This window comes from Thunnus maccoyii, chromosome 7 (assembly GCF_910596095.1).
Source record: "Thunnus maccoyii chromosome 7, fThuMac1.1, whole genome shotgun sequence".
Classification (NCBI taxonomy): domain Eukaryota; kingdom Metazoa; phylum Chordata; class Actinopteri; order Scombriformes; family Scombridae; genus Thunnus; species Thunnus maccoyii.
This window is the reverse complement of record NC_056539.1, coordinates 34710780-34725064: the sequence shown is the minus strand read 5'-3', so window position 1 is coordinate 34725064 and position 14285 is coordinate 34710780. Positions and strand designations below refer to the sequence as shown.

Sequence of the window (14285 nt, the reverse complement as noted above, 5' to 3'; positions counted from 1 at the left end):
GGAAAGAGTCAAACACAAACTGTTGACTCTGGTTCTCAACCTCTCTGTCTAGTTACAGGCGGTCGGTGAGCTGTCAGCAGTAAAACCAAAAACATACTTTATGTTTTTTCTTCTTCTTTACTTTCTCGTTAGTCGTCCTGCGACCCACCGGTCTAAACTCAGACTTTCCTTCATCAGAACTAAAACCAGGAAACACAGAACAAGAACAAAAGTACCATAAAGTATGTGTCCACATACTTTTGGCCATATAGTTTATGTTCTTGTGGACGAACCAGCTCTCTGTTGATTTACTTCAACATCTCCACAGACATCCTCATGTGGTTTCAAGTAGTTATGTTGTGGTTATAAGTTGCATTTTTTCAGTAAATTCTTTATGAACTTTTCCTTCAATAAACCACAGCTGGATGATCAGATGTCACGGATGTTATTCTCTATTTTCATGTTGTTTGAGAAGTTTAAAGTGTTGCTCAGATATAAAAATGTGTCAGTTATGTGTCTGTCTGAAGGTTTTTGGGCTGGTGAGGAGATTATTATATGTAGTTAATTATCTTTCAGTAAAAATATATGAAAATTAAATAAAATAAAATATATGTTAACAAACAACAGCTAAAGATGATGTAACATCACCATCAGATATGTTCAGTAAAAGTAAATGTGAAGTCTGGTCCTTGTTTACAGAAACACTTCCTGTTTCCATTTGTTTTGAATGTTTGAATGTTTGACTGTCAAACAGATGAAGCCATCAAATAAAACTTCAAACCACATTTTTGTTTCTAGTTTTGGTTTTTGTTTTTGTTTTAATTCTGAGAGGAAAATTAATTAAATTCTTAATAGTCAGCGAGTTTCTTCCCTATTTTAAGCAACACTACACCAGCCTCCATTCATAAATGTATTATTTGATATTTCATTTTGGTTTAAATCTGTTTAACATCAGCTAGTAAAACTATAACTCTGTTCTGTCTGAAACATGATGAGAGTCTCTTCAATTCGGCAGATAAAAAATCCCCCATTAAAATCACTTTATTCCGCAGTTTCTCTGGTTTTACTGGTTTGAAATGTCAGTTATATTTATGCCGAACTAAAGACTGCATCATACTCTGTCAGTAAGTAAAAATATCTTATATAATACTCATGACAGCTGTGCTGATAAGCAAACAATTATTAAATAACCAGATTTTTTGATGGAGTTTGGCTTCATTTTGCCCAAACGACGCAAGGACGTATCGCGACTGTAGCTGTCGTAAAATGTAAACATTTTACGGCAAACCGTATTCCAGTCTGTGCATGGAGACTACACGTGAATGTATGAAACAGTAAGTTTAGAGACTCCTCTGAGGTTTTTACATTAGTGGAGCACCGCTGCGACACCGACCGACAGCAGAGCTCGCAGCCGGCGGGATGCTGTACCTGATCGGCCTGGGTCTGGGAGACGCCGCGGACATCACGGTGAAGGGTCTGCAGGCGGTGAAGGGCTGCAGCAGGGTTTACCTGGAGGCCTACACCTCCATCCTCACCGTGGGGAAGGAGGCTCTGGTGAGTCCGGACACGCTTCGACTGTGTGGTTTCATCAGACAGGAGAAATGTTTCAGCAGTTATTATATTTACATATTCAGCTGCTGTCTGTTGATGTCTGTTGATGTCTGTTGATCTCTGCAGCTTTTTCTCAAGTTTATTTGAAAACACGTCTGTCTGTTGTTTGTTTTTCCCCAAAAAACTTTACTAATCAAAACAAATGTCTATTTCATCACAATTAAAATATTAAACATTGCAAATAGAAGATGTAATCAAATATTATTAAAGGAAACAGAAAATATGACAAAGACAGTAAATAATAATAATAATAATAATATATACAATGAGTGAAGAAACACAATAAAATAAAGTATAAATATTTAATTGTGTTTTATGGGATGTTAGGGTTCATAACTGTTATTCTATGAGTGTTTATCAGTTAGCTGTTAGCTGTTAGCTTCCTCAGTGATGTTTGTCTGTTGACCTCAGTGACTTTTAAGGAACCTCAGCAGTGTGTTTATTAGTGACAGCAGTAAACTGTTAGTTCACTTCCTTGGTATAAACGTGAGCAGCTGCTGGTTCCTTCTTCTGTTTTCACATTTCAAATATTTCTTTAATCTCCTCGATGTGATTCCTGATGATGTAACGACCCTACAGGTGTTTACTCCGACACCAGTTTACAGTATTTACACTGTAGTATAGTATAGTGTAGTAAAGTATAGTGTAGTATAGTATAGTATAGTATAGTGTAGTATAGTGTAGTTTTATCTTTGTTTAATTGAAGAAACTTGTGGCACATCCAATCACTGATTAGTTCAATGCACTTGATCAGAGCTTGTATTGGACCACAGTCTCCTGGTGACATGTTATGTAAATTTGTGTGTGAGCCAGTAGAAGCATGTAGATGTTGAACAGGCGTCAGGTTGTGATGATTCAACAGGTTCTGAGATCTGAGAGTCTCTGACAGTCTGAGAGAAACATGAACCAGCAGCGTCTGAAACGTTGCACCTGTACAGTAAAAACTACAGAAACTACCTCAACCTGAAGTCAGCTGTGTGTTCACTTCCTCCTACTGATCTGTAAACTCACCTCAGTATTTTTACTACATTTTAGCTCCTCAACATAGTTTTAGCTACTAGAGCTCAAACGATTAGCCGATTAATTGATCTACAGAAAATTAATCGCCAACTATTTTGATAATTGATCGTTTTTTAAAGAAGAAAATGTCCAAACTCTCTGATTTCAGCTTCTTAAATGTGATATTTTCTGGTGTTTTTAGTCTCTATGACAGTAAACTGAAGATCTTTGAGTTGTGGACAAAACAAGACATTTAAGGACGTCGTCTTTGGGAAACACTGATCCAACATTTTTCACCATTTTATGGACTAAACAACTAATCTATTGATCTATTTATCAACGATGCAGTAAATGGTTAGTTGGAGCTCTACCAGCTACCTCACCAGACTGTTAGCTTCAGCGGGATCTGAAAGTCTTACAGCGTAATATAATCTGATATTGTAATCGCTATAATCTCATGACAGTTAATGTTTCTTGAAATGAAAATGACAAACTTAAAAACATAAGATTTTAATTCTCAAAAACACTTCAGGAACCAGAAGCTGCTCACAAAACTCAACCAACAGGAAGCTTTTCTCCAGGAAACATCACATGATGCAGTTAGTTACTATAGTAACAACAGAAATGAAAAATAAAGATTTTTTTGTGTGATCAAATTTTAATTTTATTTCTTAAGTGTGTTGTTAATAAATCATGTACACATAACTGCATATAAGAGGGCAGAGCGTAAATAATAGATAATAGAAATATAAATCCAGCCAATCGTTTGATATAAAAACTTCTGACTTTGAGTTGTTTAAACATTTGTAATTCTTGCTGACAATTTTATCAAGAGTAGAGAAAATATCTATACCAAGATACTTAAATTGGGAAACTATTGGTATTTCTGTAAGCAAATTTATTTTATAGCCTTTACTATGTGGTAAATCTTGTGCCACATTGTTAAAATATAATAAAACATCGTCCGCATATAATGAAATAAAATGGCCGGTGTTCCCCACAGCTATAGGGCCTGTAGTACCAGCGGCTCCAATGATACGGTGACTAACAGCCTTGACGAGACCCTGTAACTGGGAAACAGAGAGGAATACTGGTTTCCAGTCAACACTATATAAACTCCTTCAATAATAGTTTTTACTTAATCAATCCTTCCCTGATCACTGCCTTTTCATACAATATCAATTTAAGGTTGGAACGAAACAATATAATTGCTCCCTGTATTTTATCACCAGCTGATGAGTATGATGCAACTTTAAATGTACTGTTATCAACTTTAGTTGCATCTCGCTGCATTAAATGAGTTTCTTGTGCAATATCGACCTTTTTTAACTTGACATCCAAACAGCTGCTGCGCTGCTTTGCTTCGTTAAAGCTCTGCATGTTCCAAGACAGAAAAGATAAACCTGCCATCATTAAACCACTTTGATATAAAGGAGTAGATAGTCATACATGAATATATGAAGCACGACTCAACCTGCCGTCCCTCTCCTCCAGCCAGTCGCTGTTAATATGATCATATCGGACAGATGCTCTTTCAGCAGTGATTCTAATGTATCTCACATCATTCATGGTCTCAAAGTTTAGTAGTTAATCTCACACAATAGTGTTTACACAGCAACGTGTTTCAAGGATAAAACGGGACACAACTTTTACTAAAAAGAAAGTTATAACCCGATGTCTCCTTCATAAACAGCAGAATATGGAGTTTTCACCGACCGGTCTGATGTGTGTACAGGTGTGTGTGGTTATTCTGTAGCAGCCTGGTGTCATCAGGTGGTTTAATGAAGGTAAACACAGTGAACGGCTGCGTATCAACATATCAGTCCTGCTGCCTTCAGACGCTGCAGACGTTTAATGAACTGAAGAAGCTTTTCATACAGTATAAAGAGCTACACATTCATTTATAGATCAATGCAGACTGATTTACTGACTTTCCTGCTTCAACCGTAGTAAACGTTACTTTGTGTGGTGATTTTGGTTGAAGAATGCTCATTGAAATAAATGATTTATATTTGAAGCATTAATCTGTTGTTGCAGGGAGTATTTAGTTTGATCCTGTTGATAAAATCACCGAAGCAGCAGAAGATCAACATTATGACACAAACTGATGTGTTTCTGAGACGTCGTCTGTTTTTCAGGGAACATTTAGGATCAAATGTCAAAATACAACAACTGTCTTTGCGCTGCTTCTCTGTAATGAACCAGTCTGCGCCGGTCCTCCCAGCTGGTCGCCGTGTGCACTGCGCTGGTCACCAGAATACCAAACAGACGCAGAGCGAGTTTCAAGGTCAGAAAATACAGTTGGAGCGCTGCTCGTGCTTGTCGTTGTACCTCCAAGAAAACACGTTCCTGTGTCTCATCATACAACCGAAGTCTGTTAACCGACCGACCGACCGACGCAGTACCGTCAGTTAGTTTACTGAGCTGCTACCTCAGAGCTGATGATTAGCTTCTTCAGCTTCATGTCTTTTAATCATCAACTGTGGAAGAATAATGTCCTTGGCCAGGTGCAGCACAGGTGCAGAAAGATGTCGGAGTCATGAGCTCGTGATGTTTGACTACTAGCCGATGAGAACTTACGATGTTTGAATGTTTTTCCTGTAAGTCGTGATTATTAAAGGCCAGTTTTAGAGACTCCGTTGTTTCTGAGATGAATCATACTTGGATCTTTGCCAAAGCGTCAAGGTCATTCATGATGTCATTGTGGGAGGAGTTTTACCGGAAATGATGTAATTAGGGGAGGGGCCAATGAAGAAGACCTAACAACAATGGTAGAAAAATCCTGAAATTGGTTAAGAACGAGGTGGAGGCTAGAAACCGGCGCCACACTAGGAGTTATGAAAGGTGCATAAGATGATGTTTTGTGGTTTTGTGTTGCGTTTTTTATCCATGAACGAGTTTACTGTGTTAATTGATACACAGTAAATCCCATCACATTGAACTCAGCATATACCAACCTTTAACAAGATGGAGTCCAGCAGCTAAAGTCTGAACGAACATCAGAGACAAGAACTAGAAAACTGAATAAAATCAAACACTGGAAGCAATTCTACTTAATTTATTAATAAACTACTTTCGCTGTATGTTAGCTGCTTTAGCAGCATGTTGACTGATTTAGCAGCAAGTAAGCCTCTTTAGCTGTGTGTTAGCTGCTTTAGCTGTGTGTTAGCCTCTTTAGCAGCATGCTAACTGATTTAGCAGCAAGTAAGCCTCTTTAGCTGTGTGTTAGCCTCTTTAGCTGTGTGTTAGCCTCTTTAGCAGCAATGATGCTAACTGATTTAGCAGTAAGTAAGCCTCTTTAGCTGTGTGTTAGCTGTTTTAACTGTACGTTAGCCTCTTTAGCCACAGGCTAGCTGATTAAACTGTACGTTAGCCTCTTTAGCAGCATGCTAACAATGACCTTTCCCCCTCAGGAGGAGTATTATGGGAAGCAGTTGATCCTGGCGGACAGGGATCTGGTGGAACAGGGAGCTGATGAGATCCTGAAGGATGCAGATGTGACTGACGTGGCGTTCCTGGTGGTGGGAGATCCGTTCGGGTGAGTCATGACGCATCAGAGCAGCTCATATTGATCCCACAGATCAGCTGCAGCTGCTGCGTCAGCGTGCTGGATGCGACCACAGAGTTTCTCTTTTCAGCAGATTTCTCCACAAAACCACCAGATTCCTCTCAGAGTTAATCACAGACTGAGAGCTGCGGTCTGAAGCTTCATCATGTCTGTTGACTTTTGTTCATGTGAATGTTGGTTTTACAGTTTACATGAAAAGAGGAGCTGCTCCTTTTTTTGTCCCACTGAAGTCTATAAATGTTGATCTTTGTTTCCATCAGGCTGCAGACTGACCCCGAGCGTGACCTCAGCAGTCTGTTCGTTACTCCGTCACATCGTGTTTCCAAAACCTTAGAGAGGAAATCTAGATCGATATGTTTCCACAGACGGAGCTGCTCTCAGTGAGATCATGAAAATGTTAATTATACTGTCGTCTGGGCCAAACCATCAGACTTCTGGTCTGTTCAAATGCTTTTCACCCACAACTCAAGTTCACTCATGATCAGAGGTGGAAAGTATCTGAGTACATTTACTCAAGTACAGTTTGAGGTACTTGTACTTTACTTGAGTATTTCCATGTGATGCTACTTTCTACATGTCAGAGGGAAATATTGTACTTTCTACTCCACTACATTTATTTGACAGCTTTAGTTACTTTTCAGATGAAGATTTGACACAATGGATAATATAACAAGCTTTTAAAATACAACACATTGTTAAAGATGAAACCAGTGGTTTCCAGCTACATCAAGCTCATTATACTTATGTACTTTTACTGCAATACTTTAGGATCTTTACTGGTAATGGAGTACTTATACATAGGTGTATTGGTACTTTTACTGCAGTAAAGTATCCGAGTACTTCTCTAATGCTGCTCACTGAATCTCACTTTAAATGAAACATGTTGTGTTTACAGCTGCTTGACTTTGTATGAGAGTTCATGTTTTAGTTGCTTGTTAGAACGTCTGCTGTGTTCCTGCAGAGCCACCACACACAGTGACCTGGTCCTCAGAGCAGTGAATGCTGGGATACCGTACAGAGTCATCCACAACGCCTCCATCATGAACGCAGTGGGCTGCTGCGGCCTGCAGGTAGGTCACATGACACAGTCAGTCTTTATTTATTTATTGAATTTTGAAACAGCTGATGGGTCAAACTTCTATTAAATACAATAACAGGTACTGTGTTTATAACAGTACGATATCAGGTCCAGGTGCTCTATTCACAAACTGCCTTTAAACAGTCGTTCGGACCCCCGTAAGGTTGTGATGTCACAACTATACGCTCAGCGTTTCCCCTACCAGTGTGGCCCGCCCCTCCAACAGCACCCCCCCCCCCCCCAGAAAGAAACAAGATATGTTTTTAATGATATTTAATTAATTATATGCACTCCTTTCATTTCATCCCAGTGTGAGAGTCTCTACTGCGTTTTGTGTCATTTATGGTCACGCTAGTTTCTCTGCTCAGGTTTACTGTATGTTTCCCTGGAAGGCGGAGCTCAGGGCAGAGAAGCACTGTAGTGTTTATAATGTTTCCCTGGAAGGCAGAGTTCAGGGCAGAGAAGCCCTTTAGTGTTTATAACGTTTCCCTGGAAGGCGGAGCTCAGGGCAGAGAAGCCCTTTAGTGTTTATAACGTTTCCCTGGAAGGCGGAGCTCAGGGCAGAGAAGCCCTTTAGTGTTTATAATGTTTCCATGGAAGGCAGAGTTCAGGGCAGAGAAGCCCTTTAGTATTTATAATGTTTCCCTGGAAGGCAGAGCTCAGGGCAGAGAAGCCCTTTAGTATTTATAATGTTTCCCTGGAAGGCAGAGCTCAGGGCAGAGAAGCCCTTTAGTGTTTATATAAGCTGTTGTCCCATCTGCTGCAGCTCCTGATGAAACTCATTAAACTGTTATTGTTACGACAGTGAACGCACCACACTGATGCCACCTCATCAATAACTGACCTGTCAGAGCAGCCAATCAGAGAGCAGGACCCCCTACTCCCCAGTGCACAGACACACACACACGCACACATTAGCATTATGCTAACAGGGTGAGCAGCGTCTCTGGGCGGTTGTTAATATGCTAATGAGGGGAGGGGTATGCTAATGAGCTCTGTTTTCCCTCCACTGGGAGTCAATCCCATCAGGCCCTGCTGTCTGTTGTCTGAAAGCCCCGCCCCCTCACCACATGACTCTGGACCAGATGAGACGCTGATTTTATATTTTATTCCTCCCAATAACAAACCTGTCTGATCAATATTGATAACTTACATAAATGATGTTTAGGAGGCTGACGGAGACTCAGCAGATTAGTTTCAACTACTTTATAAACAGTCAGCTGGTTAACCTGACCAGCTGATCAGAGCAGCATCTCATCAGCTGATTCACCTTCAGAGACACGATGAAACTCGTCTGTACTCGACCAAAGATCCTCTGTGAGGGAAGAAGCTCCACTCTGTCTGCTGACCTCAGACCAGGTCCTGGAGATATGAGGTTTTGACTGGATGTCAGGGTGTGTGTCCATTTCCTCTTTATACACAAACACAGTCATGTGACCTCTGACCTGTGTGTATCTGTGTGTGTGTGTGTGTGTTTCAGCTGTATAACTTCGGGGAGACGGTGTCTCTGGTGTTCTGGACGGACACGTGGAGACCTGAGAGCTTCTACGACAAAATCTGTAAAAACAGAACAGCTGGAATGCACACACTCTGTCTGCTGGGTGAGACACACACACACACACACACACACACACACACACACACACACACACACACACTCTGTCTGCTGGGTGAGACACACACACACACACACACACACACACACACACATACACACACTCTGTCTGCTGGGTGAGACACACACACACACACACACACACACACACACACACACTCTGTCTGCTGGGTGAGACACACACACACACACACACACACACACACACTCTGTCTGCTGGGTGAGACACACACACACACACACACACACACACACACACACACACACACACACTCTGTCTGCTGGGTGAGACACACACACACACACACACACACACACACACACACACACACACACACACACACACACACTCTGTCTGCTGGGTGAGACACACACACACACACACACACACACACACACACACACACACACACTCTGTCTGCTGGGTGAGACACACACACACACACACACACACACACACTCTGTCTGCTGGGTGAGACACACACACACACACACACACACACACACTCTGTCTGCTGGGTGAGACACACACACACACACACACACACACACACACACACACACACAGATTTCAGACCAGATCTGATCAATACAGCGTCTTGTCTGCCTGAGTCTCCTTAAACACACTAAAACTAAACTAAGATATTATTATATATTATTATATCAAATATATAATAAAGTTACTGCTAATATTTGACAGTTTTCAGTGAGTCTGGATCCCAGTAGACCAGCAGCCCAGACCCCCATCAATCACCATCAGACCCCCAGAGACCACAGAGACCCCCCCCCCCCCGCTGACTGTATAATATAATGAGCTGTGTGTGTGTGTTCATATGAAAACAGAGTTTTAAAATGAGACTAACATTTATTTCCTTATCGATTAGTCTGTTGATTATTGATCAGTTTGATTTCCTGAACTTTCTGATCCATGGAGACAAGAACACCAGTCAGCTGTCGGAGACTAAAGAGGCTGAAACCCGACTCAGACTGATGGCAACGTGTTTCTGATCATTTATAATCAATAAAACTCGGCTGCATATGATGTCAGATTAGACTCACTGACACATGCAGCTCATTTATTTCACTTTAAACAATAAAAACATGTCAATGAAACAATTTCAAGTAAATTCAATAAGTGACGTCGGTTCATCAGGATTCGCTGCTGCTTCATAAACACTAAACAAGACTCAATACATTCAATTATTCAACATAGAATATAAAATATATTAATGATTTATGGATCATTATCATCCTGACAGCTGATTGGACGCAGACATGTTTTCTTCTTAAGAAATGACTCAAAACGATGAATCAATAATCAAAAACAGTTGGAGATTAATCGACCAATCATTGCAGCTCTAGTGTTGGTTTAATCCACACAGGCGGTTTAGATGTAAAAGATCACAGATCCGCCGAACGCTCGTCCTCCGATCAGCTGATACTGATGACGTCATCAGTTCTGCAGGTTCTGATCATAAACTCATGATGACGTCAGCAGGATTCATCCTCTGGAGAACACGAACGACAGAAAACCTGAAACCTGCAGACGATCAATAAGTCTGATTTCCTTTCAAACGAATCTGATCAGTTTGTTTGTTTGTTTGTTGACAGATATTAAAGTCAAAGAGCAGTCCATCGAGAACATGATGAGGTAAGAACCTGGTCTCAGGGTGATGATGTCATGCTGATGTCATCCAGCTCTGTGTAATGATCTGAGGTGAACCGTGTGAGCGCGTGCGGTGGCGGCAGGACGAGCTGTGACCTTTGACCCCGACAGAATACATTTGGTTTAAAATCAACTAAATAAAATATTTGTTACTCTGAAGCTGAGTAACAAATATATAAAAATATAAATATCAGCACATTTGGTTCCTACTTGAGTGTTTTGTATCGTTGTGTTTCAGAGGGAGGAAGATCTACGAGCCTCCTCGCTACATGACAGTCAGTCAGGCTGCAGATCAGCTGATCCAGATCATCCAGAGGAGGAGGGAGCAGGGGGAGGAGCTAGGTGAGTGACAGCTCAACAGCTCTGTTCTGATTGGCTGAACACAACACACAGACCTGACTGACTGTCCACATCTGAGTGGGGTTATTATATTATTTATATGACATATATCATCATTTCACCTGATCCAGCGAGAGTTAAAGCTCCGCCCCCCACAAGTGAGTTCAGAGATGTAGGTCTGAATCCCGGTGACCACGCCCACTGCTGATGTCACAGTGTACCGACACACCCTGAAGTACCCGTGTACCTCACTGCAGCGCGGCGAGACATGATTGGTTGATGAAGATGTTGATATTTACTACGTTCACCTCGACGCTGTTTTGAGGCTTTTTACAGCTGCATGACGCTGCGTTCAGACAGAACATGAAGCGAAGTCTGAGAATCATCTGCTGGATCGTTCGTGTTTATTTGCCCCAAACAGCCAAAACGATGACTGTGCGTTAGCTGTAAGCTAACAGCGTCTCTGCACGGACATCAAGTACATTCATAAAGCGCCGCGATGCGAACAAACCACAAACATTTTTAACGTGTGTGGATGCGTGTTTGTGTCTGGGGGTAAATTCTATGGGAAGTCACTGAGCTCAGCAGGCGTGTGCGTTAACATGTATGTATGTTAACATGTGCATTAACATGTATGTATGTTAACATGTGCATTAACATGTATGTTAACATGTGCATTAACATGTATGTATGTTAACATGTATGTATGTTAACATGTATGTATGTTAACATGTGCATTAACATGTATGTATGTTAACATGTATGTATGTTAACATGTGCATTAACATGTATGTATGTTAACATGTGCATTAACATGTATGTATGTTAACATGTATGTATGTTAACATGTGCATTAACATGTATGTATGTTAACGTGCATTAACATGTATGTATGTTAACATGTATGTATGTTAACATGTGCATTAACATGTATGTTAACATGTGCATTAACATGTATGTATGTTAACATGTGCATGAACATGTATGTTAACATGTGCATTAACATGTATGTATGTTAACATGTGCGTTAACATGTATGTTAACATGTGCGTTAACATGTGCATTAACATGTATGTATGTTAACATGTGCATTAACATGTATGTTAACATGTGCATTAACATGTATGTATGTTAACATGTGCATTAACATGTATGTTAACATGTGCATTAACATGTATGTATGTTAACATGTGCATTAACATGTATGTTAACATGTGCATTAACATGTATGTATGTTAACATGTGCATTAACATGTATGTTAACATGAGCGTTAACATGTATGTTAACATGTATGTTAACATGTATGTATGTTAACATGTGCGTTAACATGTATGTTAACATGTATGTTAACATGTATGTATGTTAACATGTGCATTAACATGTATGTTAACATGTATGTATGTTAACATGTGCGTTAACATGTATGTATGTTAACATGTGCATTAACATGTATGTGAACATGTGCATTAACATGTATGTGAACATGTGCATTAACATGTATGTATGTTAACATGTGCATGAACATGTATGTTAACATGTGCATTAACATGTATGTATGTTAACATGTGCGTTAACATGTATGTTAACATGTGCGTTAACATGTGCATTAACATGTATGTATGTTAACATGTATGTATGTTAACATGTGCATTAACATGTATGTATGTTAACATGTATGTATGTTAACATGTGCATTAACATGTATGTATGTTAACATGTGCATTAACATGTATGTATGTTAACATGTATGTATGTTAACATGTGCATTAACATGTATGTATGTTAACATGTATGTATGTTAACATGTGCATTAACATGTATGTTAACATGTGCATTAACATGTATGTATGTTAACATGTGCATGAACATGTATGTTAACATGTGCATTAACATGTATGTATGTTAACATGTGCGTTAACATGTATGTTAACATGTGCGTTAACATGTGCATTAACATGTATGTATGTTAACATGTGCATTAACATGTATGTTAACATGTGCATTAACATGTATGTATGTTAACATGTGCATTAACATGTATGTTAACATGTGCATTAACATGTATGTATGTTAACATGTGCATTAACATGTATGTTAACATGAGCGTTAACATGTATGTTAACATGTATGTTAACATGTATGTATGTTAACATGTGCGTTAACATGTATGTTAACATGTATGTTAACATGTATGTATGTTAACATGTGCATTAACATGTATGTTAACATGTATGTATGTTAACATGTGCGTTAACATGTATGTATGTGAACATGTGCATTAACATGTATGTGAACATGTGCATTAACATGTATGTGAACATGTGCATTAACATGTATGTATGTTAACATGTGCATGAACATGTATGTTAACATGTGCATTAACATGTATGTATGTTAACATGTGCGTTAACATGTATGTTAACATGTGCGTTAACATGTGCATTAACATGTATGTATGTTAACATGTGCATTAACATGTATGTATGTTAACATGTGCATTAACATGTATGTTAACATGTGCATTAACATGTATGTTAACATGAGCGTTAACATGTATGTATGTTAACATGTGCATTAACATGTATGTTAACATGTATGTATGTTAACATGTGCGTTAACCTGTATGTATGTTAACATGTATGTTAACATGTGCGTGTAAACATTTACAGTGAAGCTTTAATCTCATTAGCTGGTAAAACAGGAGTCGACCCCTGTTGGTGTTTGGTCCTGTAGGATCCGACGACTGCATGTGTTGTGGTCACGTGCTGGTGTAAACGCGTTTCCATGGTTACGTAGAGGTACGAATCAAATGACTTTAACGGTGTAGTCTAGTTACAGAGTTACTTGAGATGTTACAGTTTGTCTCGTAGAATCTGGACTTCTTCTCGTGATGTTACAACTTTATCTTGAAATGTTGTGACTTTGAGTAAGAAGTTAAATCTTCATCAGTCAGACGTTTATCTTTGATTCATTGAGTTTTAATAAAAAGCTTCGTTCAGCCAATCAGACGCGTCCGGTGCAGCTGATCTCAGACCAGCGTCTCTGTTTTCAGGTGTGACGGAGGACACGGTGTGTGTGGGCGTCGCCAGGCTCGGCGCCGATGACCAGAAGATCCGTGCTGCGACATTACGTCAGCTGGTGTCATGTGACCTCGGCGCTCCGCTCCATTCTCTGGTCGTCACCGGCAGACTCCACCCGCTGGAGGTGGACATGCTGCGAGTAAACGAAGAACCAAACGCACTGCAACACCTGAAGGCGATCGACAGCTCCACCTGGACCTCCTAACACACACACACACACACACACACACACACACACACACACACACACACACACACACACGCACACACACGCACACACACACACACACCTCCTAACACACACACACACACACACACGCACACACACACACACGCACGCACACCTCCT

The 14285-nt window shown here is 40.0% G+C and overlaps 1 protein-coding gene across 1 annotated transcript; it reads left to right on the top strand.

Moving 5' to 3' along the window:
• The first annotated feature begins 1253 nt into the window (after nt 1–1253).
• dph5 (diphthamide biosynthesis 5) lies at nt 1254–14214 on the top strand. Its single transcript, XM_042415609.1, has 7 exons — nt 1254–1533; nt 6003–6127; nt 7119–7227; nt 8716–8836; nt 10462–10501; nt 10755–10858; nt 13909–14214. The coding sequence occupies exons 1-7, from the start codon at nt 1399–1401 to the stop codon at nt 14139–14141; spliced, it is 867 nt and encodes a 288-aa protein (XP_042271543.1). The 5' UTR covers nt 1254–1398; the 3' UTR covers nt 14142–14214.
• Nucleotides 14215–14285: the final 71 nt, after the last annotated feature.